Source organism: Falco biarmicus, chromosome 7 (assembly GCF_023638135.1).
Source record: "Falco biarmicus isolate bFalBia1 chromosome 7, bFalBia1.pri, whole genome shotgun sequence".
Classification (NCBI taxonomy): domain Eukaryota; kingdom Metazoa; phylum Chordata; class Aves; order Falconiformes; family Falconidae; genus Falco; species Falco biarmicus.
This window is the reverse complement of record NC_079294.1, coordinates 2,046,872-2,072,318: the sequence shown is the minus strand read 5'-3', so window position 1 is coordinate 2,072,318 and position 25,447 is coordinate 2,046,872. Positions and strand designations below refer to the sequence as shown.

Genomic DNA, 25,447 nt, shown 5'->3' with positions numbered 1-25,447 from the left:
CCACTGGTTTGCAAGGAGGATGGGGCCACCTGCTCCCTGAGCTGCACGCTCCTGTGTCCGGGAACTGCACCGAGTCTCACCTGCCTCCAGACTGAGGGCTTTAAACGTTTTTCCAGGAAAAAGTCTCCTCCAGGTTAAATACAAGAGAGACCCCCAGCAGAGTCCCTCAGGCAGTGCAGAATAAAAGGAGACGACCTTGCTGTCTCTTCATTTCTCCTGCGTGTATTTAGAAGTGCAGGACAGCGAGGTCAGCTCTCCCTTCGCTGCTTGCACAGCTTGCAGCAGGTCCCAAAGGCGTACAGAGATGGGGTCTGGGTGGGGACTGGGAGACACCCATGCTGCTTCTGGCAAAGATCCATATAGCCAGCATGGAAACCAAGCATCGCTCCGCTCTGCAGACATGCATGTTCCCCGCTGCCCTGCCATCTATTGTCATGCTTTAGGCTTTGCCTGGTTGTTTTTTTTTTTTTTATACCCTACCACAGGCAGATCAAAGCAACTCCCTTTCCCAAACAGAAGTCAGTACTGCACACAAATGTCAGCATCAGGCCATAGAATGTCATGAGAGGTATTGAAAAGCAGTGTTCCCACATTGCATTCCCATAGCGTTTGTCTGTGACAGCCAGGAGGGGGAAACGTGTCTCTAAGGACCATCAATAAATCCTGTGAGGGTAATGAGGCTGCATCAGAGGTACAGAAAGAAGCAGCAAGAACTGAAACACTGGACACTAGCCTGGTCCCCAAAACTGCAAAGCCAGCTGCTGTTTGACATGTAGCTGCAGCTCACCATCTTTTTTCAAAGATCTGCCACTCAATAGCATCTCACACTTGCTGCTGTTGTTTTAAGTGACACAATATTTCATTCCAAGTACTGTCCCAGCAAATTACAAGCCCTCTCTGTTTTCCTAAGGATTACAACAGCAGGATAAGGACAGTTTACCCAGGGGCTTTAGAACTGTTTACAGGCAGAGGGGGCAGATGACACAGGTGTACCTGTTGAACAGAGGAATTTGATCATGGATCTGCAAGTAGAAATGGGAAGGGAGAAAATACACTGACGTTTTGCCAGGCAGCCGCCGTGTTCCCGTGGTCCCAGACAGCACTGTCCTGCGAGGCAAGGGCACTACAAACGGACCGCGACCGACCTACACGAGGTTGAGGAGAGCGGCGAAATAGTGCTCATCAGTGGGGGGTGATAGCTAAAAGTTGTCACTGTGGTGGTGGCGGGGCTCCTGCCACGCTGGCAGCCTCCAGGCATGCTACCAGCTGCTTTCACTCAAAAGGAGCATTGTGTCCTAAGAGCAGGGATTTGATGATTTTGGGGTGCCTGCACTGAGCATGAAACCTCTCACAGCCACAGTGGCGGTGGGCACTGTAGGTGCGGCTGCAAGGTCAGCTCGGTTGGGTTAGCGAGACCTGGGCTAATGGTGGTCCGTGCCACACAGCTGGCCATGCTGAGACCCGGGCTAATGGTGGTCCGTGCCATGCAGCTGGCCATGCTGGAGCACGAGGGCTAGTGCTGGGGGTACACAGGCCACGTGCTTCCTGGCTTTCAGTTCCTTCGAAGCGTTCTAAGCACAGGGATGCAGCAAGCACCTGGCTGGTGGGATGCTCATCTGGAGTGGGTGCCCTTGCAGCTGCGCGAGCGAGAGTAGGGCTCTGGGCTCCCACGGGGAAGGAGCCTTGCATCCCTCTGCCAGAGCGCTGGAAGATGGTATCAGCCTGGCTCTCCTCCCCTTCCTCTTACGCAAGGCAGCATGCAGGGGAGTGACTTGGTGGTTTTTTTTTCCTCTCACAGGTACTTTTCACTTCCTGCACTCCCCTGCCTTTGTCTGCGCCGGAGGCAGCTGGAGGCACACCTGGGGGTGAAGGTGCGGGAGGACGAGGGGGACACCCCGCTGCCAGCATCGGCTTCACCGGAGACCATCCAGGTCAGGGGCTGAGCGTGTGCCTGGGGATGGGGTCGCAGCGCTGGGGGGCACGTTGGCCCCCCCGGGGCACGCGGGGATCTGGAGCACAGGCTCAGCCGCAGTCCGGGTCCCTGCTCGCCCCAGGGTGGCATGCACCGGGCCCGGGCCCTCTTGGCTTCACCTGTTTTCTCCCTTGTTTTAGGAGAGGATTAAGGTCTCGGGGCAGTGAGGATCCGGGTGCCAAGATGACCAAAGGGAGTCCGGGTCCGTGGTTTGTGCTCTGGGTCTGCGTGGTGCTGGCAGTGGACCTCGGCGAAGGGCAGGAGGAAAAACCCTTCGGTGAGAAGTGCCTGGATGACTTCACAGCAGGGGAGCCAGATCTGGTGCTGGATACAGACGCCTCCGTCCAGAACGGAGCCACCTTCTTGTCATCCCCCATGGTCCGTCGGAGCAGGGACTGCATGAGAGCCTGCTGCAAGGACCCTGCTTGTAACCTGGCTCTCGTGGAGCAGGTCCCGGCCGCGGAGGAAGACCACATCCAGGGCTGCTTTCTCCTCAACTGCCTCTACGAGCAGGCTTTCGTCTGCAGGTTTGCCAGGAAGGTCGGCTTTCTCAACTTCTTGAGGAAGGACGTGTACGATTCCTACCGAGCAATGCAGGATCGCAGCTCTAGTGGTAAGGTGCCCGCAATGGGGCTGTGCAAACGGGGGCTGGAAGCGCAGCTCCTCCAGCTGTCCTATCTGCGGCTGTGCTGCCAAATGGTCGGGAGAAAGCCGTGTTAAAGATGGGGTTTCTGTATGTCCCTCTGCTGCAAAGATTTTCCCCTAACTTTGGTAAACTCAATTCAGATCTGTGCCTCAGTTTAGCTATTAGCAAATGGAGGGGGGATCGTTCTTTAACCTATTTGACGCACGTGGAGTGAGTGTTTACCGAACGCAGGCTGAGTTTTTGATACTTGACAATTTAGAGAAAAAGGTATTGTTTTTCTTCTCCCTCCCTCCAGGCCTTTGAGGTTGGAAAGTGAAATCCTCTAAAAATCTACACATCACCACGATTTAAAGGGCTGCATTAATCTCTTAATTGCTCGGGGGCTGGAGGCAGGACGCAATCCACTTACCTTTCATTTTGCCACAGCCTGAATCTCGTGAGCAGCAGCCTGGACGGTGAGGTGTCTCAGTATCGCTCTGCTTATCAGGGCTGGTCCTTGCTGCTGGCAGAGGGAGAGGGAGCTGGGGGAGGCTGCTTAGAAAATTCCCCTTTTGGAGGTGGATTACCCTTCCCCAGCCTCTGGTTCCCTGCTCTGAAAGATTGCACCCAGATCCAGAAAACCAGGTGGAAAACAGACTGCTCTGGAGCTGGCTGCCTGCCACACGCTTTACCGCCTCCAGAGATGTGCAGTGTGCTCAGAAACGCTGAAAACATGGCAGTTCCTCCTTGTGCCTCCTTCTTCCATGTTTTGGAGGAAGGCTAAGGAGGCTGGGGCTGGGTCTCTGGCAACCATAACCAGTTGATGGTATGTTGATGCCTGGGCAGGGCTGTTGGTTGAGGGGGTATCTGTAGGGGTAATCCTCCTCACACACCCCACCAGCCCACCCATGGCAGGGAAGGATCTGTGGAGATGACATGCGCCCAGGTGGGTGCATGGGCTTGGGCTCGATGGCACGAACTGAATAGGTCTTTGATCTGCTGGGATGTGCCAGCCTGTGAGCCTTGTAGGTACTGGAGGTGTGAAATGGCACCAGACCCCACACTGACCACTTCATCCATCCGGAGAAGTAGTGCGGGGGGGTTCAGAGCAGGGCACAGCTCCTTTGGACCAGCCTTTGGGTGTCGCGGGTTTGAAGAGCAGTGTGGCAGGAGCAGTTCTCCTGTCCTCCGTCCCTCCTAGTTCCTTCCCACTGCACTTTAGGGCCTTCTGGTAAATCTCTGTCTCGCTGTTGCAGTAGTTGTCCTGTGTCTCCATTTCCAGGCTCAAAATCCTTTCCACGGGAGCTGCAGTTAGCCAGGAACTGAAGCCCCACATCCGCAGGGCCGGAGGGGCGTGCTGGCAGCTGTCTGAACTCCTACATGCTTTGTAGGAGGAAAAGGGTATGCATCATCTCCAGTACATCCTGATTTCACAAGATTAGATTAAAATACAACGTACTGTTGAGCAATTCGGTCTCTCACCTCTACGGACCAGCACCACATACAAGGAGACTGCAACCCCCTCCTCACTTGGCTGGTCCCAGGGCCTGGCATTGAACGTGTGTGGGTCTCTAGGAAGTGTCCCTGGGTCCCTGAGCTCTCTGTGCCACCAGCGGTGCTGTGTCTGCCAATCTACGGCACCTAGCTGGAGCATCCTACCCACCGACACGCAGGACCTGCCTTGCAAACCATCCCTAATGCTCCTTTTGCAGAAGCTGGGATGGCTGCAGTGGAGCAGGAAGACCCAGGAGGGCTTATCAGTGAGAAGTGAAAAACATGTCAGCAATGCTGTTAGGGATACTCTGCCTGCCGAGGCGGGCATGCCCCTCCTTGTTCACGTGGGCTTTGCACCACGCTGCAGGTGCACGAAGGGCTTGGTCCCTTCTGCACCCCATGGTTGAACCCTCAGAGGGTGCAGGGTACCAGGCAGGTCTCCAGCTGCAGTGACAGCCACTGGGAAGCTCGCCAGCTCGTGTTTGATCAGGCTGCAATGTTCATGCTGTGCTTCGATGGGAAATGCCTTTCCCTCCTCTCCTAAATTCTTAGGCATCAGTCTTTAACTGATCCCAAAAGCTTTCTGACTCACACTGAATGACGCCGGGGGGCTGGCAGGAAAAGATATGAAGGACTGCTACTATTTATTAATCCAGAGCTGAAAAGGGATTATCTTACTGGAGGAATAGCAAATAATAACAAGGGCTAAATCAGACCATACAAGCTGGACCCTCCTCCCCACAGTGGTGGTGATGAGATGAGACATTTAAGGATGCAGATCTCAATTTTGGTTCAGACCCCAGTAAAAAAATCCAAACCAAACCCCCTAGCCCCCCGAGCCATGATGCTGGAATGGGGCCGGCGCAGGAGGAAGGGCCCGTCCGGGCAGGAAGGCAGGTGCCTGGCTGTCACCGAGGGGAGCGGGGAAGGGCACCAAGGGGCAGGAAGCCAAAGGAAGGAGCCTCTGGGCACCGAGCCTGTCCCCTGGCAGCGTAAGGAAGCTCTACAGCATTTTTTTTCCAGATCTTTGGGGATGCCTGAAGAGGCCAGGTGAAAATAGTGTTAAGGAAGCTTGTTTCCAGCATGTCAGGTTTTCCTCCCAAATGTTCATAGGCAAAAAATCTTGGTCCAGGTTTTGAACTGGAGACAAAACTGTCTTGTCTTCCTGCTGTTGTGCTTTATCGCTGTTAAAATGTGAAGCTCTGTGGCTGCTCTGGAGCCTAGGTTATTCTCAGCCCCCTGAGGCTGGTTCTAAAGGTCTGCAGGAAGCTTATATGCTGCTTTATCATCCATCCCTTTCCTTTATGTGCTGCTGTCAGGTGTCCTAGGAGCCTTTAGGGTATGTCCATGTGGCAATCTTCAGATGTCCTCTGCAATAATGAGGATTTAAAAGCATGTTTTTTCTAGTGAATAGTGAAATATATCTTTAGTGGTCCCAGTGGGTGACATTAAACAAAAAAGCCATGCGTTGCAAGACCCACACTGCTACTACAGGGAGCAGACCTGTTGAATTAAGACGTTTATGTATGTTTAGGAGACTAGATAACACTTGAAAGAGACAGCACAGCTGGGGGCTGCTGAATTGGCAAATTAAATCCTAGAGCGTTTCCAGAGCCTGATGGAAGTAGCTGGAAGCTGGGAGAGCCTTGTGCGGGAAACACTGTGCATGCTTGCCCTGTTCTGGCTCTTGCTCGAGCATCCACAGTGAGACCGTGGGCAACTGCACGCAGGGAGGGAGGCACCCTTGCTGTAACCCACAGTGGCCACTCTTACGGTGTTATGACTTCAGAAAACCCTGTGGGTACAGGCAGCAATGAGTGCAGCTGAAAACTGGCTGCTGCACATCGTCCGAGTGTACTTCAGGTGTTTTGGAGAAAAAGAGCTTCTGAGCCCTTTATAAGCTGGTGACGACAGCTTGGCTCTGTCCCTTGCCTGTTCCAGCTAACATACAGCCCAGAGCCTCCGATGTGTTTGTTAAAAGGCAGTATCCCCTTAAATGATTCCCCAGCCTGAACTTTGGTGCGAGTTTTGTGCCTGGCTCATTCGGGAGGGGCAGGCTCACCATGCACTTTATTGCTAATAATGGAGCTCAGTGTTTAAGTAACTACCCTGAGTTTATTCTGGTCTAGGCAAACCAGTTCTGGATGTGAAACTGGAAAATAACCTCCCTGAACCTTTGTCCGTTTCTTGAACTGAACCTTTTGTGGTGGTTGTGAAATGCTCAGTGACGCTCTCCTCCTCCTCCTCCTCCTCCCGAACTCGGGGCTTGTGAGTGGGAGACGGGAACGCTGGGGAACCACAGGATTCGGGATGTGTCCGCTCCTGCCTCACTGTGGAGGGAGATTTGCAGGTTAAAACTCTGGTAGTGCAAAAAGGAGAGCTCCCCCAGTCTGAAGCTCATCTCGCTCTGAATGTCTGGTCCCGAGCTGGTTTCCATCCCGTGGGCCCAGCGCAGCTGAACGGAGCGGTGCTGGGATGCGGCTGGGCTCAGACAGGTCCGATCACTGCTCCCCAGGGCTGATGCCGTTCAGCCCAGCACCAGCTGCTCGTCCTCCCTGGCCCAGCTCCAGCCAGGGCAGGGGAGCTGCGCGCTCGGTACCCAGCCAGGGGTCAGGAGGGGCACCCGCAGGCCGGCCGGTCCAGCTCCCTGCTCAGAGCGGGTGATGAGCAGCTTCACCTCCACATGCCGTGAAATCACCGTTTGCCACACAGACTTTACTGGAAGCACCGCATGGCCCATGGCAGTCCTGGGTTTGGGCTCGATGATCTTAGAGGTCTTTTCCAACCAAAATGATTCCATGGTTCTGTCTTGTAGCGGCCTCGTGTCTTGTCTCTGGAGCTATTTAAGGAGACTGGAGGAACAAACCCATCTTTACGAACGTGGCACAAAGAGCCATGGGAAAGTCTTTCCCTCCACTTGCTAAAGCAAATCGGACCAGTTCCCCACACCCCGGAGAAGGGTGGAAGGAGCCTGGTGGCAGCAGCAGGTTGCATTATTCTGAAAATATAATCCATTCAGTCGTGCTGTGTTGTTTGCGAGAGGTTGAGTTGACCCGCTGCATGTGCCTCCTACAAACCGTTATAGAAACCTCCAGAAATTAATGCTAAGAGCTGCTTGGCTCTGCATGAGTTGTTGGAAAACTGTGTGGCTTTATCCTGACATTTGCTGCACAGCCAGGATGAATCCTGATGGATAGAGCCTGTATTTCTCTTTCTCCAGGCACCGTGTTGCACTGCCTCGTGCCCTTCTCCCTCTCCCCCTCCTCAGGCAGGTTAGACTGATAATCCTTCATTACCTTTGCCTGTCACAGCGGAGGGTTTTATAGTGTCGATGGGCCAGATTTCAGTGACCCCCCCGAAAGCTGCCTGCTTTTGAACGACTTCCCTGGAAGCAGCGCAAGAGCAGACCGAGCTTTAGCATTTTCAGGGAGAGCCGCACTGCTGCCCACCTCTGTGCCTGCTTTTGCAGCAGGCAGGCTCAGCTGGCTGCCAACGCTTGACATCACCGGGGTTGTGTGTCTCATGGAGACTGGAATTTGGGTGGCCTCATTTCTGCTCCTGTCTCTGCTACTGGTCTGCCCGGTGGCTTGGAGCAATGGCTTTTGTTCCCGGTGAGGTGCCTCAGTGTCCCCGGTGTGAGCCACACTCATCTGTCTGTAAGCTGCTCCTGCAAGGGTGGGCAATGGTGGGCTGGCCTGGGCTGGCCACGTGAACCACGCGAGTGGCAACCTCCCATCACCCGCAGGGTGCCTTGAGATTGCTTTGCAGTCTCAGGGTGTATCTGCATGAGCACTGGAATGGAGGAAATCTGGTTTTCTGTGAATTTGTGTCTCGAGGGCAAGAGCTGATACCTGAGCTCCAAAAGAGAAATCCCCAGACTGGGAGCTCTGCAGGTGCTTTCTGCTGCCAGGTCTTGCTGGTGCCTGCATGCCCATGTAGCGAGGTCCCCAGCAGGGTCTGCCCCCACCTAGATGCTCACTTTTGCAGTCCTTGTAGAAATTTAATATCTTTTCGATTCCTGTTGCCCCATCAATTTTGGTTCAAGTTTATTCATTGTTAGAGGTGAAACTGGACAAACTGCTGACTGCATAATCCATAAAACTAGATGAAATTTTTAAAAAAACAAAAATCAGGGACTGAGGCATGAATACGCTGTGAGCCATGTAAATCTGGTTTTAAGCATTTTGGATTTACTCTATCAAGCTTTTCTCCAGGATCATTAAGGGAAGGTATTTCACCTTCCAATGTATTTTATAAATAGGAGCAGAAGTTGTCACTTGATGACATGACTCCAGGAGCGTCTGTTCCACGGTAAAGAGCACAACACGGAACAGCATCATAAAGCTTTAATCTCCCTGTTAATTACAGAGTTTTACAGCGGAAACTTTCCATAGTCAAAAGAGCATTATAGCAAAGGGAACTTTCATTTTTCAAACAGACTTTCAGAGCAAAGCAAATGGAATGGAGGATGTCCCTTCCGCGAGCAGTCTGTGGGTCTCCTGGCTTGGTCACCACTCGGTTCTGAAGCTCAGGTGGAGAACAAGCACGTTGCCACTGGGAGCTTCATATACCCAGTGGAGCAGAAATGCTCCAAACTCACCGAGCTTTCGGACATCCTGAGGAGAAAGGAGAGAGACTTGAAAACAACGTTCTTAATTTCTAGTGGGAGTCCCTCCTTGGCAGTCACCATACATAAGCAAATACCCTGGCTATTTTTGCAGAGGTGAGGAGGGTTGGGAAATTTGGCTGGTCAGACTTGGGACCTGGAGAAGTTGCTGATGATAACCAAGCTTTTACCTCACCGTGCAATCCACAACCCAAAGTAACTAAATTGATCTGTGGAGAAATATTTGGCCTGCAATTTTTAATTATTTTTTTTTAGTGTACATGCTTAAAAGTCTCAAGGGAAAAAAACGATTTGGAGTTGTGGGTTAATGATCAGCCTCTGTGTTGCTGAAGAACTGGTCTTTCCCTTGTGCAATTGCACCCTTTTGCAGGGCTCACCCTGGGAGGAGGATGGCAGGGAGCAAGCTGCATTTCTCCCTGGCAGGCTCATGGCGTTTTCCTGGCAGGAACAGCAGGAACGTGCTCCTTTTCCAGAGCTTGTAGTGCCGCGTACAAGGTGCTCGTGGGGCTGTTTGCCCCTGTTTGGTTTGGAAGGTGTTGCCAGCTCCAGTCATGGCTTTTGCCTGTAGATGTTCTTATGGCAAGGCTACTGGAAAATAAAGCAAAACTCCATTTATTTGTTCTACTGCCTCAAAACGAAGAGGTGCCAGGCCCTCTCGGCCCTGCTGGGTGTCTTTCACCACTCTGGCGTGCAGCTCTGAGGAAGGAGTGGTGGGGAGGTGTGCCTCACCCAAAGGTGGGAGGACACAAGGGTGGGAATCTCAGCTTGCGTCGTCTTCCCAGCCTCTTTCCAGCTGGGTCTCCTCTGCCTATTCTGGTGATCAGATCAAGCTCAATAACGTTACTAGGCTTGTTCCCATATTGTTCCCACCCGATACTTACATGAAGAGATGGTGTCAAGGATAAAACTGGTGGCAGGCGCAGAGATGGCAGGGACCAGTGTGATAAATGCGACCAGAAGCCCTGCAGCTGCCCCCACTGGAAGTGGCAGCCCTGGTGCAGCAGAACTGCAGCCCTGCCAGCCCAGCGGTGAGGGGTGGGCTGCAGGGGCGGCTGCGGAGGGCTGGCGTGCAGAGACCCTCCCCAGTCCTGCCCCACAACAGGCTGAGCACCAAATGTGTAAACAAGGGGAGGTTTGTTTCCCCTGTGCTTGCTGGTGGCAGCAGCATTCGTAAGACCAGAATAGAATGAATATGTCTTCACTTGATGTAAGACACTAGAAAATAGAAGATTCTGCATGGATCTGTGGTAACTGATCCGGAACACATTACAAAGCCCTCTATCCTACTAAATTTAGTGATGAGAGAACTAAAAAGTATCTTGTTTTGAATGTTGGGTTTGTTTGTATATATGCCTGATGCTAAAGGTCACTTCAGTAGGCTCTCACAAGGGGCAGCAGCTGGGACCCGAATCCAGAAAGACTCCAGAAACTTGAAACTAGGAGCGAGTCTACAACAGTGAAAATAATTAGCCGATGGAGAAGTTTTCCAAGGATTTTGAGCCCTAATCCTCTTCTTGAGTCACAGCCGATATAGCAGCGTAATGGTAGAGTGATTTATATCTAGCTTATAAATGACGATCGATACCTTTATGAAAGACTCCGGCTGAACTTCAGCACGGAACGTTGAACTCTGTGTGGGCGCTGCCAGGTGGAGCTCTGCAGGCTGGGCGGCACGGGCCGCCTGCGCTCCGAGGCGCTGGGGCCGAAAGGAGCCGTGAGTCCGGCCCGTGGTGCTGTGCTGCTCTTCTTGCCGGCACAGGCAGCCAGCAGCTTTCATCTCTTACACTTAGAGTCTGGAAAAGTGTGTAATGGGTTGTGGAGGCTGCTAGTAAGCTATCCACGGAATGGCACAAAACCAAACATCTCATGAATGACATCTGTGTGCTTTTTTTTGTGTCGGAGAGCAGGGTGGAAGATGAGGCGGAGGAGGGATATTTCCCACCGAAGTCCCACGCTGTGTAGCTCTGGTTAAAGACACTAACAGAGGGCACAGAGATGGTGGTAGGAATGATGAGAGTCAGTTCCACATTCTTCAACACCCACATCAGGTCATCTCCCTAAGTGAAGGGTGGAGATCGCCGGGTGCTGCTCTGCGAGGATGTGGCCTGGCGGTCAGAAGCACGGTGGCCATTGCCACAAGGACACCCTCTGGCAGCACCTGTGGTGGGCAGGGGTGGCCAGGGAGCCAGCCGGCTCAAAGGCAGGGCCAGAGTGGGTTGTGGGGTTACTAAATTAGCGAGGGCAGTAATAACGGTATTGATTGCCCGCTGCTTGCTCAGGCTGCAAGTACAGCCGTATGAAAATGTTTTCCTTTCAGTCCGTATTGATTCAGCCTGGAAGAATCCCCCTGCCGTGTCTTCCTGTAACACAGACAAGGACCAGACCCTTCAGCCTCTTACCCTAGCCCTGTCCTGCATTTCTTCTGCAGATGACCATCCTCCAATAGCCCGCACTGGCATGGACATGAGGGTACAGCCCGGGGAGCCGGTGATGCTGAGAGGCACAGAGAGCACGGATGACCGAGGGATAGTCAGCTATGAATGGAAACAGGTCCTTGGTGACCCGTCTGTGGAGATGAAGGTAGGGAGCTGCAGGAAGGAAGCAGCTTGCTCAGTGTCACCTGTGGTCCGCACTGGGTTGTGCTCTCTCAGCCGGTGGCCGAGAGGTCACCTTGCCCTTCCCTCTTTGAGCCAGTCCACCCACAAACCTGCTCCCAAAAGCTATGGAGCACTCCTCGAGATTGCCCCCACCCTTGCACACTACTGGGAGGTGGCATTTTGTGTCCTCCTCAAGTCTCAGGATACCATCTCAGCCCTTCCTGAGCAACACCTGATCTGCCTGGGTGGGAGCACCCGGGAGGGCAGCAGCTTCGGAGCAAGCGCTGCCTTCTGCCCCCAGCACCCTGCAGCGCAGCGGAGCCTTGCCCTGCTCCCCTTCGGTGCTGCTCCTCCTCTGGCCCTGAGTAACCCAGCCTCAGGCTGTGACTTCTGTTTGCCTGGGGCTTTTCCTGGACTGGAGAGGAATTGGAGAGGAATGAAGCTGGGTTAATTAATGTTGATAACATACAGCTGTGGGCTGGCTGCAGGGGCGGTGGGTTGGCTGACATGGATATGGTGCAGCTGTGGCTGGTTCTGTTAAGTAGTTAAATAGCTCTGAGGACCCTCACCTTGAAGGGGTGAGGGAAGTAGAAAGAAGAAGAGAGCCTTGGATGCAGGAGGGAAGAGGTGGCTGGATGCAGCAGCAGCAGCAGCAGCAGCAGCAGCAGTAGTAGTGTGGCCTGGCCTGGCCTGGCCTCTAGAGGAAGGAGAAACAGCATAGGCAGTGGATGAACCTTTGAAACCCTGTTGGGGATTGGTGGCCAGGGCAAGGCATGGGAGCTCCTTATTGAAGTTAAGCTGGTATGGGATGGTAAAGGCCTTGTTGCAGCTGGCTGGTTTAGCTAGTGCTGTGACACTGGACTTTGCCCCTTTTTAGAGCACGGGTTCCTCCTGCTGTTTTATCTGAGCTGGAGCAGAAGTCGTGTCTCTTGACTGGCCCCGAGATCTCTGGGGTGTGAACGCTGCCTATCTAATAGATGTTAAATGTGAATCCTGGCTTCAGAAGAGCAAATGATTACTGCTAAACTTCTGTAGAACTCTCTGGAAAGCCTTGGAGACCTTGTGGCACCTTTTGCAAGAATTAGTAAATGAGTGTATCAGGCCCACATCTGATTGTGAAGAGCAGCAATGATGAGCTCTAGGCTGCTGAGGGGACTGTGAACACTGCCTTCCTATCAGGCTGTGTTACATACATTAAGATATATGGCAGCGCTGTGCTCGCTTGAAACCTAACCAAAAAGGCAGCGTGACAGCAGAGGCCTGATACTGTTAGCAAATGTAGGGGAAAAGTTTGTCTCGGTGATATCACAGTCTTCTGTTTGGGCAAAATAACTCGCACCTCTTTTAGAAACCTCTCAGCAGGCAATAACAGGCGTTCATTTCCATCTCTAAAACAAAATATACTTATATTCCAAATGAAAGAGTATATATTTCTTAAATACACTCAGCTTATTCCCAGTCTACTAAGTAAATGATTCACAAAAGGTCTTAGTTTTTAAAAAGTAAAATAAAAACTATAGGTATTTCAGTGCTCTCCAGAGTTTTGTATTTTCCCTCGTGCCTTCACAGTGCCCCAAAAGGGGAACTCTCTGATGAACCCTTGTGGCACTCTCCCTGCTGTTCCAGCTGGGTACCAGCCTGTGGGTTTGCGGGGGTTGTGTAGCACTGAGACATTTTTCATGCCCGACACCTGCTCAGGGGGTTCCAGCCAAGCTCCTTTCTTCCTGACACAGGAACAGGGACCTCGCACGACTTCACTCCCCCTCCTTTGTTAGAGGCACCTTCTCCTGCGTAACCCTTCCTTTTGCGTTCTCAGAAGCACGAAGAAGATCAGGTAGAAATCTCCAACCTACGGGCGGGGACTTACGTCTTCCAGCTTACTGTCACGGACACCGCGCAGCAGCAGGACTTCACCAACATCACCATCATGGTGCTGGATTCTGAGCAGACGGAAGGTGAGCCCGAGCCCGCAGTGTCTGCCTGGAGTCCCCTGGCCTGGGTACTGCCCTGGCATCAGGAGGGTGCTCTTCTCGGAGGGCTGAGTAGGGGAAGAGCACAACCAAGAGACTGGACTCGCATGTTGACTTCTCCCAGTAAAAGCCTGCACCTGACCAGTAGTGGAAGGTCTCCATCTTCACAGTGATCTGTTTTAGGGTTTTCGCATCCTCCTGCAGACAAAGAGGTGGCCTGCAGTAACCCCATCCTCTCTGCATGTCATTGCCCTCTGCCGAGTGACACCAGGGTGGCTGAAGCCCAGGGTACAACTGAGGGTGTAAGACAGGAAAACCTGAAAGGTTTTGTTGACTCCATGGTTTTGCTGTGAAGACCCTAACTCCCGTAATCCGCAGGATAGGTGAAGCTGTCTGCGTGACATCAAAATGTCCCTGGCTTTATTTATATGCTTTACTTTTACTTTCATGGCCTTGTTTAATGATTAAGATGTTCAGCATTACAAGTGCATTAGGAGCAAGGAGTTCTTGCACAAATGGCTGGCTAGTAGCTAAGCAGGGAATTTCTCCTCCTACCGCAGGTACCATATAAATGTAAGAACAGTCATGTCAAGTGATGCTAATGGCCTGTCCCAAATCAAGTACACAGTGTGCAGCAGTGCCCAGAGGCTGATACTTTGGAAGGAGCACAAGAACATGGCATGCTACCAGCAAATCCCTACTATGCTTGGCTAGTCCCCAAGGAATTTGCAGCTAGGAGATTTTTTTAAGCAGAAGATGGTGTCTTTGTGTTTAATAGCCATAGATGAATCTCCTTTTGACCTCACATAATCTTTGCGTAGCAGCAACATCCTGAAGCACGGAGTTTCACAGCTTACCCACGTGCTGTGGAGAAGCGACTCCTTTTGCTTTATGGATGTGGCACCTTCTAATTTGATTTTGTGACCCTGCCTTTCATGTAAGAAAATATAAACCATGATTCCCTACTCACCTTCTCCAAGATTTTGTACACCTTCCAGACAAGTCCTTTGGAAGACTTTCTCCTTCGTATATGTGAAGGCAAAGCAAGCTAACCAGAGCCTTTTGTGGCCACTTTCTTGACAGAGCATTGTTTGACTCCTAAGAAGGTGGGTTGGTGTCGGGGATCTTTTCCACGTTGGTTTTACAACCCGAGCCTTCAGCATTGTGAGGAATTCATTTTCGGCGGCTGCAAGCCCAACAAGAATAACTACTTACGGGAAGAGGAGTGTGAACTCGCCTGCAAGAATGTTAGAGGTGAGTCGTCTTTGAAAATCAGCCCCTTCTTTCTCACAGGATTGGGGTGACCCTGTGGGCAGGTACCGCGGGTTCTTGGCTGGCACTAGAACCCAGAGAGCTGCGGAGGCTGGGCCAGTCACGGCTGGGAGCCCGAGCCGTACGCCGCCAGCGCATCTGGCCCCGCTCCTGGGGCACTCTCCCGGTCAGCGTCCCTGCTGTGTCTCCGGCCGCAGAAGGCCTGAACATCCTTGTGTCACAGCTGAAACCTCAGTTCGGAGGGCAGCATCGAGCTGTGGGCGAGCCACAAGTGCTGTGCTCCCAGGATGAAATTCCCCGTCCTTGGCACCCCTTCGCCAAGGCTGAGTGTGACCTCGCGCTGCCGCAGGCGAGCGGGCTGAGCCTCCGCAGGCACAGCTTAGGGAGGAGGCGGGAGCCTTGGAAAGGAAAGGCAAGGCCGTTTGGGAATGGTCTAGCTGGGGGTGGGAAGTTCCCTGTGCTCCTCCAGGCCTGCCGCACGTGGGTACGGTCATCCGGGGTCTCTGGGTGGTGGGCACCCGTACCCGTATTTCCCCTCCCTAACCCCTGCAGGGCTTGCTTCCAGAAAACAGGCACTTCTTAGGCAAGGTATGAAGGTACTGTAAAGCTGATTTTGAGCTGACAACGTTTATTTTATTTTTCCCCTTGTTTCTTTAGGTTCTGTTGGTGGGCGACAACAGCCAGGTGAGCCTCCTGTTCCCGCTGCGCAATCCTCTGGGGCTTTTGGTTAACACTCAGTCAGTGTGCAAAGCGAGGCACTGGAGACTAATTTCTTTACTGAGCCTTTCACTTTCATGTCGTAGGATAATTCGGGTTGGGGATTACCTCTGGAGGTCATCTGGTCCAACCTACTACTCAAAGCAGGGCCAGCCTGGAGTCACACGGCTTGCTCAGGACTGCATCCAGTCCGGTTTTGGGTACCTCTGACCAAGGAGATTTTACACGTTCTCTGGGAAAACTGTGCCAGTGTTTGATGACCCTCGTTATAATTTCCCCCCCCCTTGTAGTGAATCATTTTCCATTGTTGCAACATGATCTTGCAAAAAGATCTCGTGTCTGATGCTGCCCCTCCTATTACTTACTGTGCATCTCCAAAATGAGTCAGTCTCTGTCTTTTCCATAACCTCACACTGGGTTTTGTGCTCCAGCCACTTGCTGAGTTTCTGCTGCTTGACTCCGGTATGCTGGTGTCTTCCATCCGCTGGGAGCTCAGAACTGGGCACAGCATTCGGCACTTGGGACCACCTCTGGAACGACGAGGCGTAGCCGCTATTCTCCGTTGGCACTTGAAGCCCACTGTATAGGTTTTGGTTTGGCGTTCCTAATTTAACCCCCCACGCTTGAGCAAAATTTCCATATGCTTCCCGAGTAGCTCATTCTTGCTCCCACCTTCTGTGTACTTCTTCTTCGAGAGGCAACATGGCAGTTCCCAGAGCAGTGTTTCATTTATAAAAAGAATTTTTTTCTTTATTTTTGAGTCCAGTCTGCCTTGTTTCTTGTTTGCCAGCCTTATCAGAGCTTTTAAGTCCTTCCTAAAGCATCTGTGTGGCAGGGAGAAACAACAAGCTTTAACGAGCTTCTGCACTGTTTCTGATGCAGTGTGCAATGGGAACTGTCAGTCCCCCTTCTTCAGATGCAAGGACGGCTGCTGCATTGATGCCTATCTGGAGTGTGATGAAACCCTCGACTGTGCTGATGGATCGGACGAGATGTATTGTGAACAATGTAAGTACTTCAAATTCTGGCTTAGACAACTTCGTATCTGCCCAGGGATGGGTGCAATGTAAGTTACAGGTGCTGACTGAGTGCTTTTTGGTCCTTTTTGGTGCCTTCTGTTCTTATCTCCTAACCCTGCCTTATCTCTTTCCACAGGATTCTATTTGCAGGTTCTGCCATCCCCCCCATCACTGCTGACCGCAAGCGGTGATCTTCCTTCTGGGATGTTTCCTGCCTCTTAAATACTCTTCGATTCTCTTCTCTGCACCTGTCTGTAAGACTTCAGAGCCTGTCCTCTCCTTCCCTTCCAATGTTTTTCTCACTGAATGACCTCACCTGCTCTCTTAGAGATGGGACATGGGAAATGAAACCGTGATTTCTCCCAGTCTGCCCAGTGCCAGTCTCCTTAATATCCAGACGTTATACTGATGTAAATGCGCAGTGGCAAGATGCCCAAGTCTGCAATCTGTCTCCCCACTCCCTCCCTCTTCCAACAGTGTCCCCATAATCTCTTTCCTATATGTATGTGTTTTGTTGCTTTTTAGGTTGCAAGCATACGATATATCTCTCTTGCCCTCTCTTGTATCCTTTGCTAGTGCTCTTTTACAATTCTTGAAACCTGGAGTGACAGCAGCTTCCCCATACTTCTTGATGGAAAAAAAAGTAATAAGAAAGCAGCCTTTGTTTTCTTTAGTCTCTGTATTTGTGAAACAGAAATTGGGAATAGTGTCTTGTTATTACATTTTATTTTTCCCATGTTCCTTTCATAGCTTTGAGATATTCGAGAACCTCAGAATAAGATCTCCCTTTCCCTGGTCGTGATAGCAATGTGCAGGAAAGCCCCGTCTGCCCATGTCCGCATGGGCAGAGGCATTTCTTTCGCATTCAACTGGTGGGAGAAGTTTTAACATGAAATGTTTCTCTCGCAGATGCTCGTGAGTTCAATAGACTGCAGAAAATCAATGTGACCCACAAGCAAGGTACGTACTGTCCAGAGAGCCTGGGCTGACATCTGTCAGCTTTTGGTTCTCTTCTTCACTCTGTTGTGTCATGGTAAAACTGCTTCCCTGTATAATTCCAAAAATGAGCGTGGCATCTGGCTAGTCCCTGTACTAAAAACGAGCAAGAACCTTGGGGACAGCCGTTTATAGCCTGATTTTTTTTCCACCCAAGCAGGTCTCATGCATAGTGCCTGTAGGGCACAGCACCCAGCCCATACAAAACCCTGCAGCACTTTGTTGGAAATCCTGCAAACCAAAGCAGTGTGGGAGACACAACAGTGTCATAATACGAGTAATCCTATGCCTGTGCCCCATCCCGTCCCTTTCCCTTGTTTGTACTAGCGGAGGCAGTGGCACGAGGACTGGGCTAAAAGGGTAGATCCTATCCCAAGTCAGCTTGGATGCAGCTTGCTTGTAGAGAGGACCCGAGCCTGACTGTGGTTTCTGTGTGCCCAGGCTCTTCATGTTCCCTTCTGCCTCCTGAGGAGGACAGGTTGTTCCTGTGGGGGGTTGAATCCGAGGTCTCACGTGACTGCATGCTCTGATGTTCCTTTCTCCTCCGTGCTACCGGGGTTTATGGGCAGGAAGCAGCTCACCTTGGCAATGCCAATTGGAGCAGCTGGCAACTGGGCAGTGGGCACCCAAGAGCCACAGTTCTGGCCATGGATTTCCTCTGCTGTGGTGCTTGTGCTCTTTGCCTGGGAGCAGAAAATGTGGCTGCTCCTGCTCTGGGAACACACTGCTCGGGCTAGAACACCTCTCCCTTGCTTTGTCAGGTCACTGCGTGGACTTGCCCAATACTGGACAGTGCACCGAGAGCATCCCCCGCTGGTACTATAACCCGTTCTCTGAGAAATGTGACCCCTTCACCTATGGGGGCTGTGGGGGCAACAACAACAACTTTGAAGAAGAGGAAGAATGCATGAAATCATGCTCGGGCATCACAAGTAAGTAGACACGGTGAGGGCTGGAGTTCTGCTGTTCAAATGATGAAAATCACTCCAGATTAGGCTCTGTGGTCCCGAAGAGGCAGTGACTTGGGGGCTTTCAGTCAAAGCAGCCCTGCTTTCAAACCCTGGCCATGCCTCACAGTGTTCTTCAGCATAACCAGCGCCTTATGGGGAGCAGTGTGGGTCTACAGCACCTTGCTGCAATGCAGCCTGTCGTTTCCCAGAGCTGGAAAACATTCTGGGTGCTGATGTTAGAAAAGGGACAGAGGAGGATGACAAAACTAACTAGAGGTACGGTATGGCTGCTCTAAAGGGAATCCAACTTTCTGGCTTGGCTCTAGTTGTCCGCAAGTGGGAGGGGAGAAATTAAGAAAATCCTCAATGAGACTTATTAGGCAGAAGTTTTAAATAAGCGAGAGGGAAAGGTTTACACTGTAGAGCATTGGATGTGTTGCTGCGGAGGCCAACAGCTGGAACAGGAGGAATCCTGCCAGATGTGTCTGTTAGCAGGCAAACTGCTGCTGCTTTCCTGAAGTGCCCCCCTCAGCCACGCTGCTGCACAGCCTGCCCCGAGAGCTCAGTCCTGTGGCTGTCGAGGGGGTGCTGTATGTGTTCGGTCACTGCAAATACACTCCTCAGAAACTCCTCTTACCCCCTGTTCCCACCCTTCTTTGTAAATTGTTTTTCCCCTCTCTATTCCCAATTCAGAAGCGGATGCCATTGGCCGGAGATGGGAATCATTTGAGTCCCAAAGTGCTATCTTAAGTGAGTAACAGCTTTTCCTACAGAACTTGCTCGTTGCTTTTACCCTGTCCTGGAAAATGTTTTCCCTTTCCTTGCAAATAATAGCCTTCTTTCCCACCCCTGTTTCGAAGCTGAGGGAGCAATGTGGGCTTTGTGGGATGCTAGCTGTGGCAAGAGATGCTCCTGTGCATTGTGTACCCGTGTCCAGTGTCTCCTTTGTCTGAGACTCAGGAGCTCGTATCAGAGTCTCCTGATTTACCTTCCATCAACTTGCATGAATGCTCCGCTGTCTGACATCCAAAAATGGCAAGTAAATCTTCCTAAGGGCCAAGTTCCATAAGGGCCGCTAACTTCTGCAAGGAAGAAGGCCCGAGTGGGTATGTGAAGAATGTGGCGTGCTAAACGGTGGGGAAATCTGGTGACCTTATACATCCTCTCTACGACTGCAAAGAAAAGCACAGCTATTGAATTCAAGTTCTTAAAACCGTATCACATGTTAAGGTCGGTGTCCTTTCACCACAGAGCTGTAAGTCCTCTTTCTTCAGCAGAGAACTCTGAAACTCTGCACTTTTGGTCTTCAACCCTAGAGACTGATTTAGTCTTCAGCTGCACGCCAGCTCCCCGATGCATCGCGCTTGACTCTGCACTGGCGATGCTGGAGGCTGGCCGGCTGTAGGAGCCCAAGCGTGCTCAGCGCTGCTGCGAGCTCTTTCCTCCCAAACTCAGCCTAACCTCCTCCCAAACTCAGCCTAACCTCCTCCCAAACTCAGCCTAACCACTGTCGCTTGCTCCAACACTGTTATCTGGACCAGGCGCTGGGTTCTGTGCCCCCCCTTGGTGCCTCCCTGCTGACATGGAGCAAGTGCAGCATCGGCAGCCGGACCTGGCGTTACTCGCGGGGTGTCGGAGCTGCCGCAGTCGGGGAACAGCCTTTAGAGGGCGTGATGCATCTGGGAGATGATGGAGCTGGAATGTGGGAGACAGGCGGAATGTGGGAGACAGGCGGAATGTGGGAGACAGGCGGAATGTGGGAGACAGGCGGAATGTGGGAGACAGGCAGCCGTACCCCAGCCATGCCCTTGGCCATGCGGTTGCCTTCTTTCTTCTTTGCCCGCCGTGCAGCGCCCACCCCGCTGCCAGGCCAGCTGGTGCCCACCTCTCCCTTTGCCAGCAGCGGCTTTTGTGCCTGCACCTTCCTGCGCGCTCCTGCTGCGCCAGAGCTCACGGCGCAGCCCCTCTAGCGTGTCATGTGCCCGCAGGTGCCTTTGAGGTGGTGATCGCCGTGCTGCTGGGGATCTGCATCATGGTGGTCCTGGCAATCATCGGCTACTTCTTCCTGAAGAACAGGAAAAAGAACAGCCGCCGCCGGCAGCCAACCACCGCTACCAACTCGACCCTCTCCACCACAGAGGACACCGAGCATCTGTTCTACAGCAGTGCCACCAAACCCGTCTGACCCACAGCCCCCCTCTGCAGCCCAGCACTGGGGCACTCCCCAAAACTTCTGGAGTTCCTTTTTGAGAGACGGGCTTGTGCCTGAAGGACTCTTTCTCTTTGAAGACATTTGTAGCATCAGGCCAAGATCTAGCCATGATTTGGCACCGTAAGTGTTTGTGATTGTCTTGGCTAAATGGCTGCTCTGGGAAGTGAGGATCTGGGAGCATGTTGATGGGCCCTGATGTCTGTCCCTTCCTAACCTCAAACAATCCAGTGAAAGTCTGAATTACATCTGCCTTCCTACTCAAACCCAGAGCACAGATCCGCTCGACTTGCTGAAGGACCCTGGGACTGGACCTGAGTAGCATCCACGCTGGCGAATGGTGCCAGCTCACCAGAGCCAGCGATCTTTTATTCGGAGTGCCACTTTCTTCCACCAAACCTCCCATTTTCCTCCCTTCCCACCAGTCCTCTGCAAAGTGGCCCTGCCTCCCAGCAGTCCTCCCACCTGTGGCGAGCCTCTCGGGGGCTGTGAGATTTGTGAGTCACCGTCCAGACTTGTTCCAAGGGCTCTGTGACACTCTCCGGTGGCTCCTATTTAGGAAGGAAGCCGAAATACCTGCTTTAATCACTAGGCTTTGCTTTTTAACAGAAAAGCACACCTAGATTTTTTTTTTTTCTGCCTGGCTGTCGTGTTACAGCCTCCTATGTACAGTACACGTCTATCATTTTCTCTCGGTGAGTGGCCTTGGTTGCTTTTCCAGTGTTCAGTCTGAACCCACACCCACTGAGAAAATACCTATTTATTCTCAGATGAAAGGAAAGGAAATGTCCCTACTTCTTCTGCCGATGGGGGGGTGGAAGGACCCAGCTCGCTCGCAGCTGGACCTTTGCCGCAGCTTGGATTTTGCTGCGCTCCCCTCCGAGCACGCAGCCTGACCTGAGCCCTGGTGCCTCCCAGAGCACAGGGGTGAGCTGGAGGCCACCAGGCAATGTCCCTGCGCTCCCTGGCTCCTGCTGGCCCGCTGCAAGGTGAGCCCAGCCCTGGGAGGGCTAGAGCTCATCCCTGGCCCCATGGCAGCGTGTGACATCCCCGCTTCGGTGAGGTCCTGTGTATTCCCCCATAAGGCTGTTTGCAGCAAGGTGCTCCCCAGATCTGTGCTGCTGCATCTCTTCTGTCCAGGCTTGTACGTCTGGGAGCTGAGGACTTGTGTCGGGGGCAGAAAAGCTATTTCTGAAGTGCCTGGTAGGCTTAGTCAGCTGTGGGGTCGGCACCAGCCCCCAAACTCCCAGTGCCTGCTGCTCTTGGAAAACTGCTGTGAAAGGGGAGGCCGTTGGTGCCTGCATGTTTGCATGTGTGTGAGCGCACATGTGTAAGAAGCATAAATCTATGTACAGACTTTAGTTTGAATGCTTGGACCCTTTCAGGGCCGAGGGCAGAGCAGCTCTGGAAGGCTCTGGTGAAGCCATGCCCAGCTCAGGGCATGGCTCAGCTCCTCTCCAGTGCAGCTCATGGGGCTGATAACTGGGCTGGAAGGGAAGAAGCCGCTGCCCGCAGACTGCTGGCAATCTGACTGCACACTTCTGGTCAGGGGCATCTGCCCCGGTCTCCTTGGGGCTGGTCAGATTCCTCCATGGCTTTTCATGATCTGCCTGGTATCATTTCTCTCCATCTCTTTGTTTTTCCCACAGCCTATCATGGCCTACACAACAAAGGTAACATCTTGATTTATTTTTTTGTGCGCTCGCTCTGATAATAAAAAGGATTTGTTTGTCTTATCTGACTTGGGAGTGGTGTCTGAGAAGCAGTGACCCGCAGAGGGGCAGGTACCGCTCCCATGCCTGCTATCTCATGCCTTTCATCTGCCCAGCCTGCGGTGGGACACGGGGGAGCGCGGGGCTGCTGCTGCAGCAGCAGCAGGGGTCCCGTGGCTTGGGGGTGGGCGGGTGGGGGGCGATGCAATATGCATGGATACCTGGAGAGGTAACTGCCACGTAAGGTGTGCTGGGAAGTGAGATCATTACCCACTAAGTCGCTCAGAGAGCAAGGCAGGGTGTAACCTGAAACTGGGTTCCAGCTGGTCAGACTGGTTTGGGGTTTGGGTCTGAAACCCAAAGCAGACACTGCTCTTCAAACTGGAGTTGCTCTAGCTGTGTCTCCAGGCTGGCCATGGCCCAGGCACTACAATGTAGAGTTAGCGAAATGCAAATTTGGCTGATGGGCAATGTATATGTATGGGAACCAGGCAAACCTGTCCCTGCCTCACTGACCTGGCGGTGCTGGGGCTCCAGGTGCTGCTCCACAGCAGAAGGCTCTGCCCTGCGCTCTGGTCTGCACTGGGGGGTTTGCTCTGTTGCTACCACCCCTCTCGCCTGTCCTTCCATTTGCAGCTGTGTTATATTTATACATTCCATTTTGCCTACGTTATCCCCAGGTCCCTTGAGAAGCTGCCCCAGGAGCAGCTCTCTGCTGAGCCATGCTCTGCTCAGCAGACGGGGTCACTGGGCCTGGCACGGTGTGGGAATGCAGTCCGAAACCAAGGCTGCTTCTCTTGATGTCTCCAAAGAGAGAAGGCTGTGTGTTTTACTGTCTCTTTCCCTGAAAGCACATCTTTGTGTCTCCTGGTGTTAGCCACGGCCCCAGTGGAGCCTGCACACATCCCCCTCCCCTTCAGTTGGCAGCTTGCAAAGGGCTCTCTCCTCCAGCCCAGAAGCCAGAGGGCCGTGATGTTACCCCAAATCTGGGTTCTTCACCTGTTGTGCAAGAGCAGATCCATGCACAGAGTCAAGATATTTGTTTATTGCATGCCTGCACAGAGCTGGGTGCTTGGTGGTAAATCCACAAGCTAGCACGCTAGCTAACACGTGGTAGAACATTTTATATGCTTTGAGCAACTGTTATCGGTTCTTTTATGATCACATTCAGTCACCGTTATTGCTTCTTGTGAGCCTTGTCTCCATTGAAAGGTACTTTGAGTCATCGAACCGTGGAATCATTGAGGTTGGAAAAGCCCTTTGAGACCATCAAGCCCAGCTGTTACCCCAGCACTCCCAGCCCACCCCTAACCCGTGTCCCCAAGTGCCACATCTGCACGGAGGGGACTCTCTGTGGCTGCCGAGCTGGATGTGGGAGGTGTTAGCTCACAGATAAACACTGGGTGTCTCCAGCTTCCCTGTGGCCCTGCAAAAAAACACAGCAGCCACCCCAGCACAGGGGATGGCTCCACAGTGGCAGGGCAGAATATTGTCCCCTGCATGAAAGCCACAGTGATGTGATAGTTTCTGATACGTGGCTTTAGCTCTCTGGCCTAATTTATTGCTGAAGGAGGAAATTATTTTGGTTTTGAGGTCAAAAGGTTTGTTCAGGTTGAAAAGAGAGCTCTAAAGCTGGCAGAGGGAAGGAACAGGGTTGTCTGCAAGCTCTGCATAATGTAAGAAATCCTGAATGTCACTTCCCCCCCCTCACGCAAGCATTAGAGATGACCAGACTTGTTCCTACAGCAGTGTGCTTGGAGCTCTTAAACAGAGCAGATGCAGATCTGAAGCGCCACGGTTAGTCCGGCGTGTGGTAAGCAAACACTGCTCACTGAAGTAGTGCCCGTGTGGGAAAAATAGCTTGGGAAAACTTTCCAGACACTCTTTCTTTTCTCCTTGAAGAAATGGAGAGAGAAATTGGAACTATTTCCCTTGGTCATCAAGCACAGAACTGCATGTTGCTGTGGTAGCTTCTAGACACCAAGAAAGAGTTGGCTACAGAAATTACAGAAGGTCCGATCTCTCCTGTGACATGTGGAAGGGCATGGAGGAGCCTTTCTGCGAGGAAGCTTGGCTGGCCAGTGTCACAGGGAAATGAGACTTTCCTGGGCAAGGTGCCACCTGAGGCGTGACAGAGCTTCTATGACCCTTCGTCAACGGTTGCCTCCCCAAGATGTCCTCATCTCCAGCTGTGTCACAGGGTTTGAAGCTCACCATTGGTTCCTGTGACAGCTCTAGGAGAGTTTGCAGAGGCCAGACCCAATGTTTAATCACCGCCTGTGCTGAGCTGGCCAGAGCCAGCCTACATGAGAGGGTACACCAAACGAGAGCGAGCAGCTGATGGGCGTTGCAGAGGCCAGGAGCCCCGCTGGAGCCAGCCAGCTGCTCCAGCAAGAAAAGGGGAATTTTCCCACCCGTCTTGGTGCAGACAAAGTGTCTGTGTCTTTGTTCTCTGCCCTGACACACCTGACCCACAAGCCGGCTGCTTCCTGATTGTTAAAACATATTTGTGACCGGTTGAAGCAAAGCATTGACTGGCCCAGGAATTTGAGCTGCTGAGACTCCCCCAGCCAGAAACTCTTCTTTAAATTAAACGGTAGTGTCCCTCTCGTGTAGGCGTCGTGGTGGGAGCCCTCCCTCCGGAGCTGCATCCCCCTGCACCACGCTCTGCTGCCTGCCTCCTGCCTGCCCCACTGCCGGCTGCGGCTGCACTGCTGCGTGTGTTGTCCATCATGGGGTGAGTGTCCAGCCAGGAGTGCCCGGTGTGCGGGGCCAGCTCCTCTGAGGTGTCCACAAGAAGGGGCAGCAACATCTTAACATCCCACCGGTGCTGCCTTGGACACTGTACTGACAAGCCCGCACGGACATGGGCGCGCTGCTGGAGTTCAGTGCTAAGATGTGGGGTGCTCTGGGCCGCTATGAGCTCCAGAAGATGTGAGCTGCTGTCCCTCCCATCCGTGGTAGTGCTGTGGTCCTTGTTACCCTACTGCCCCCGGCCTCGTAGGCTCGTAGCCTGCTGCAGGGCAGGGGAGAGCTGGTACAGCTTTCAGGGGAACAGAGAAGTGGCCTCAGGTCTCCCAAGCCCCCCGTGTGCCCTCCATGCCCGGGATCTGCTTCCCCCTGGGTTTGTATGTGTGGTACAGAGCCAGCCCCAGCTCCTGCACCAGTCCAGCAGCAAAAACTTGCCAGTAAGGCTGTAAAAAAATGCATGTGAGTGCTTCTGCCTCTTGTTTTTTATCTGTTTGGGTCAGTTACCCAGAATCTTTTTGCTGATTTCTACTCCCCCC

At 52.6% G+C, this 25,447-nt stretch overlaps 1 protein-coding gene across 1 annotated transcript; it reads left to right on the top strand.

The window, feature by feature from the left end:
* The first annotated feature begins 1,785 nt into the window (after positions 1-1,785).
* On the top strand, positions 1,786-22,165 carry SPINT1 (serine peptidase inhibitor, Kunitz type 1). Its single transcript, XM_056347613.1, has 11 exons — positions 1,786-1,931; positions 2,113-2,585; positions 11,147-11,298; positions 13,132-13,270; positions 14,369-14,539; positions 15,215-15,241; positions 16,157-16,282; positions 17,203-17,253; positions 18,051-18,221; positions 18,933-18,989; positions 20,228-22,165. Exons 2-11 carry the CDS (start codon positions 2,156-2,158, stop codon positions 20,422-20,424), a joined length of 1,521 nt encoding a protein of 506 aa, XP_056203588.1. The 5' UTR covers positions 1,786-1,931; positions 2,113-2,155; the 3' UTR covers positions 20,425-22,165.
* Positions 22,166-25,447: the final 3,282 nt, after the last annotated feature.

What these genes read in the sequence shown, in the direction of transcription:
- SPINT1 (XM_056347613.1), top strand. Translation starts at nt 2,156, where the DNA reads ATGACCAAAGGGAGTCCGGGTCCGTGGTTTGTGCTCTGGGTCTGCGTG. An exon ending in GCAGGATCGCAGCTCTAGTG is followed by an intron (nt 2,586 to 11,146) that starts GTAAGGTGCCCG and finishes TTTCTTCTGCAG; the next exon opens with ATGACCATCCTCCAATAGCC. An exon ending in CGAGATGTATTGTGAACAAT is followed by an intron (nt 16,283 to 17,202) that starts GTAAGTACTTCA and finishes TTTCTCTCGCAG; the next exon opens with ATGCTCGTGAGTTCAATAGA.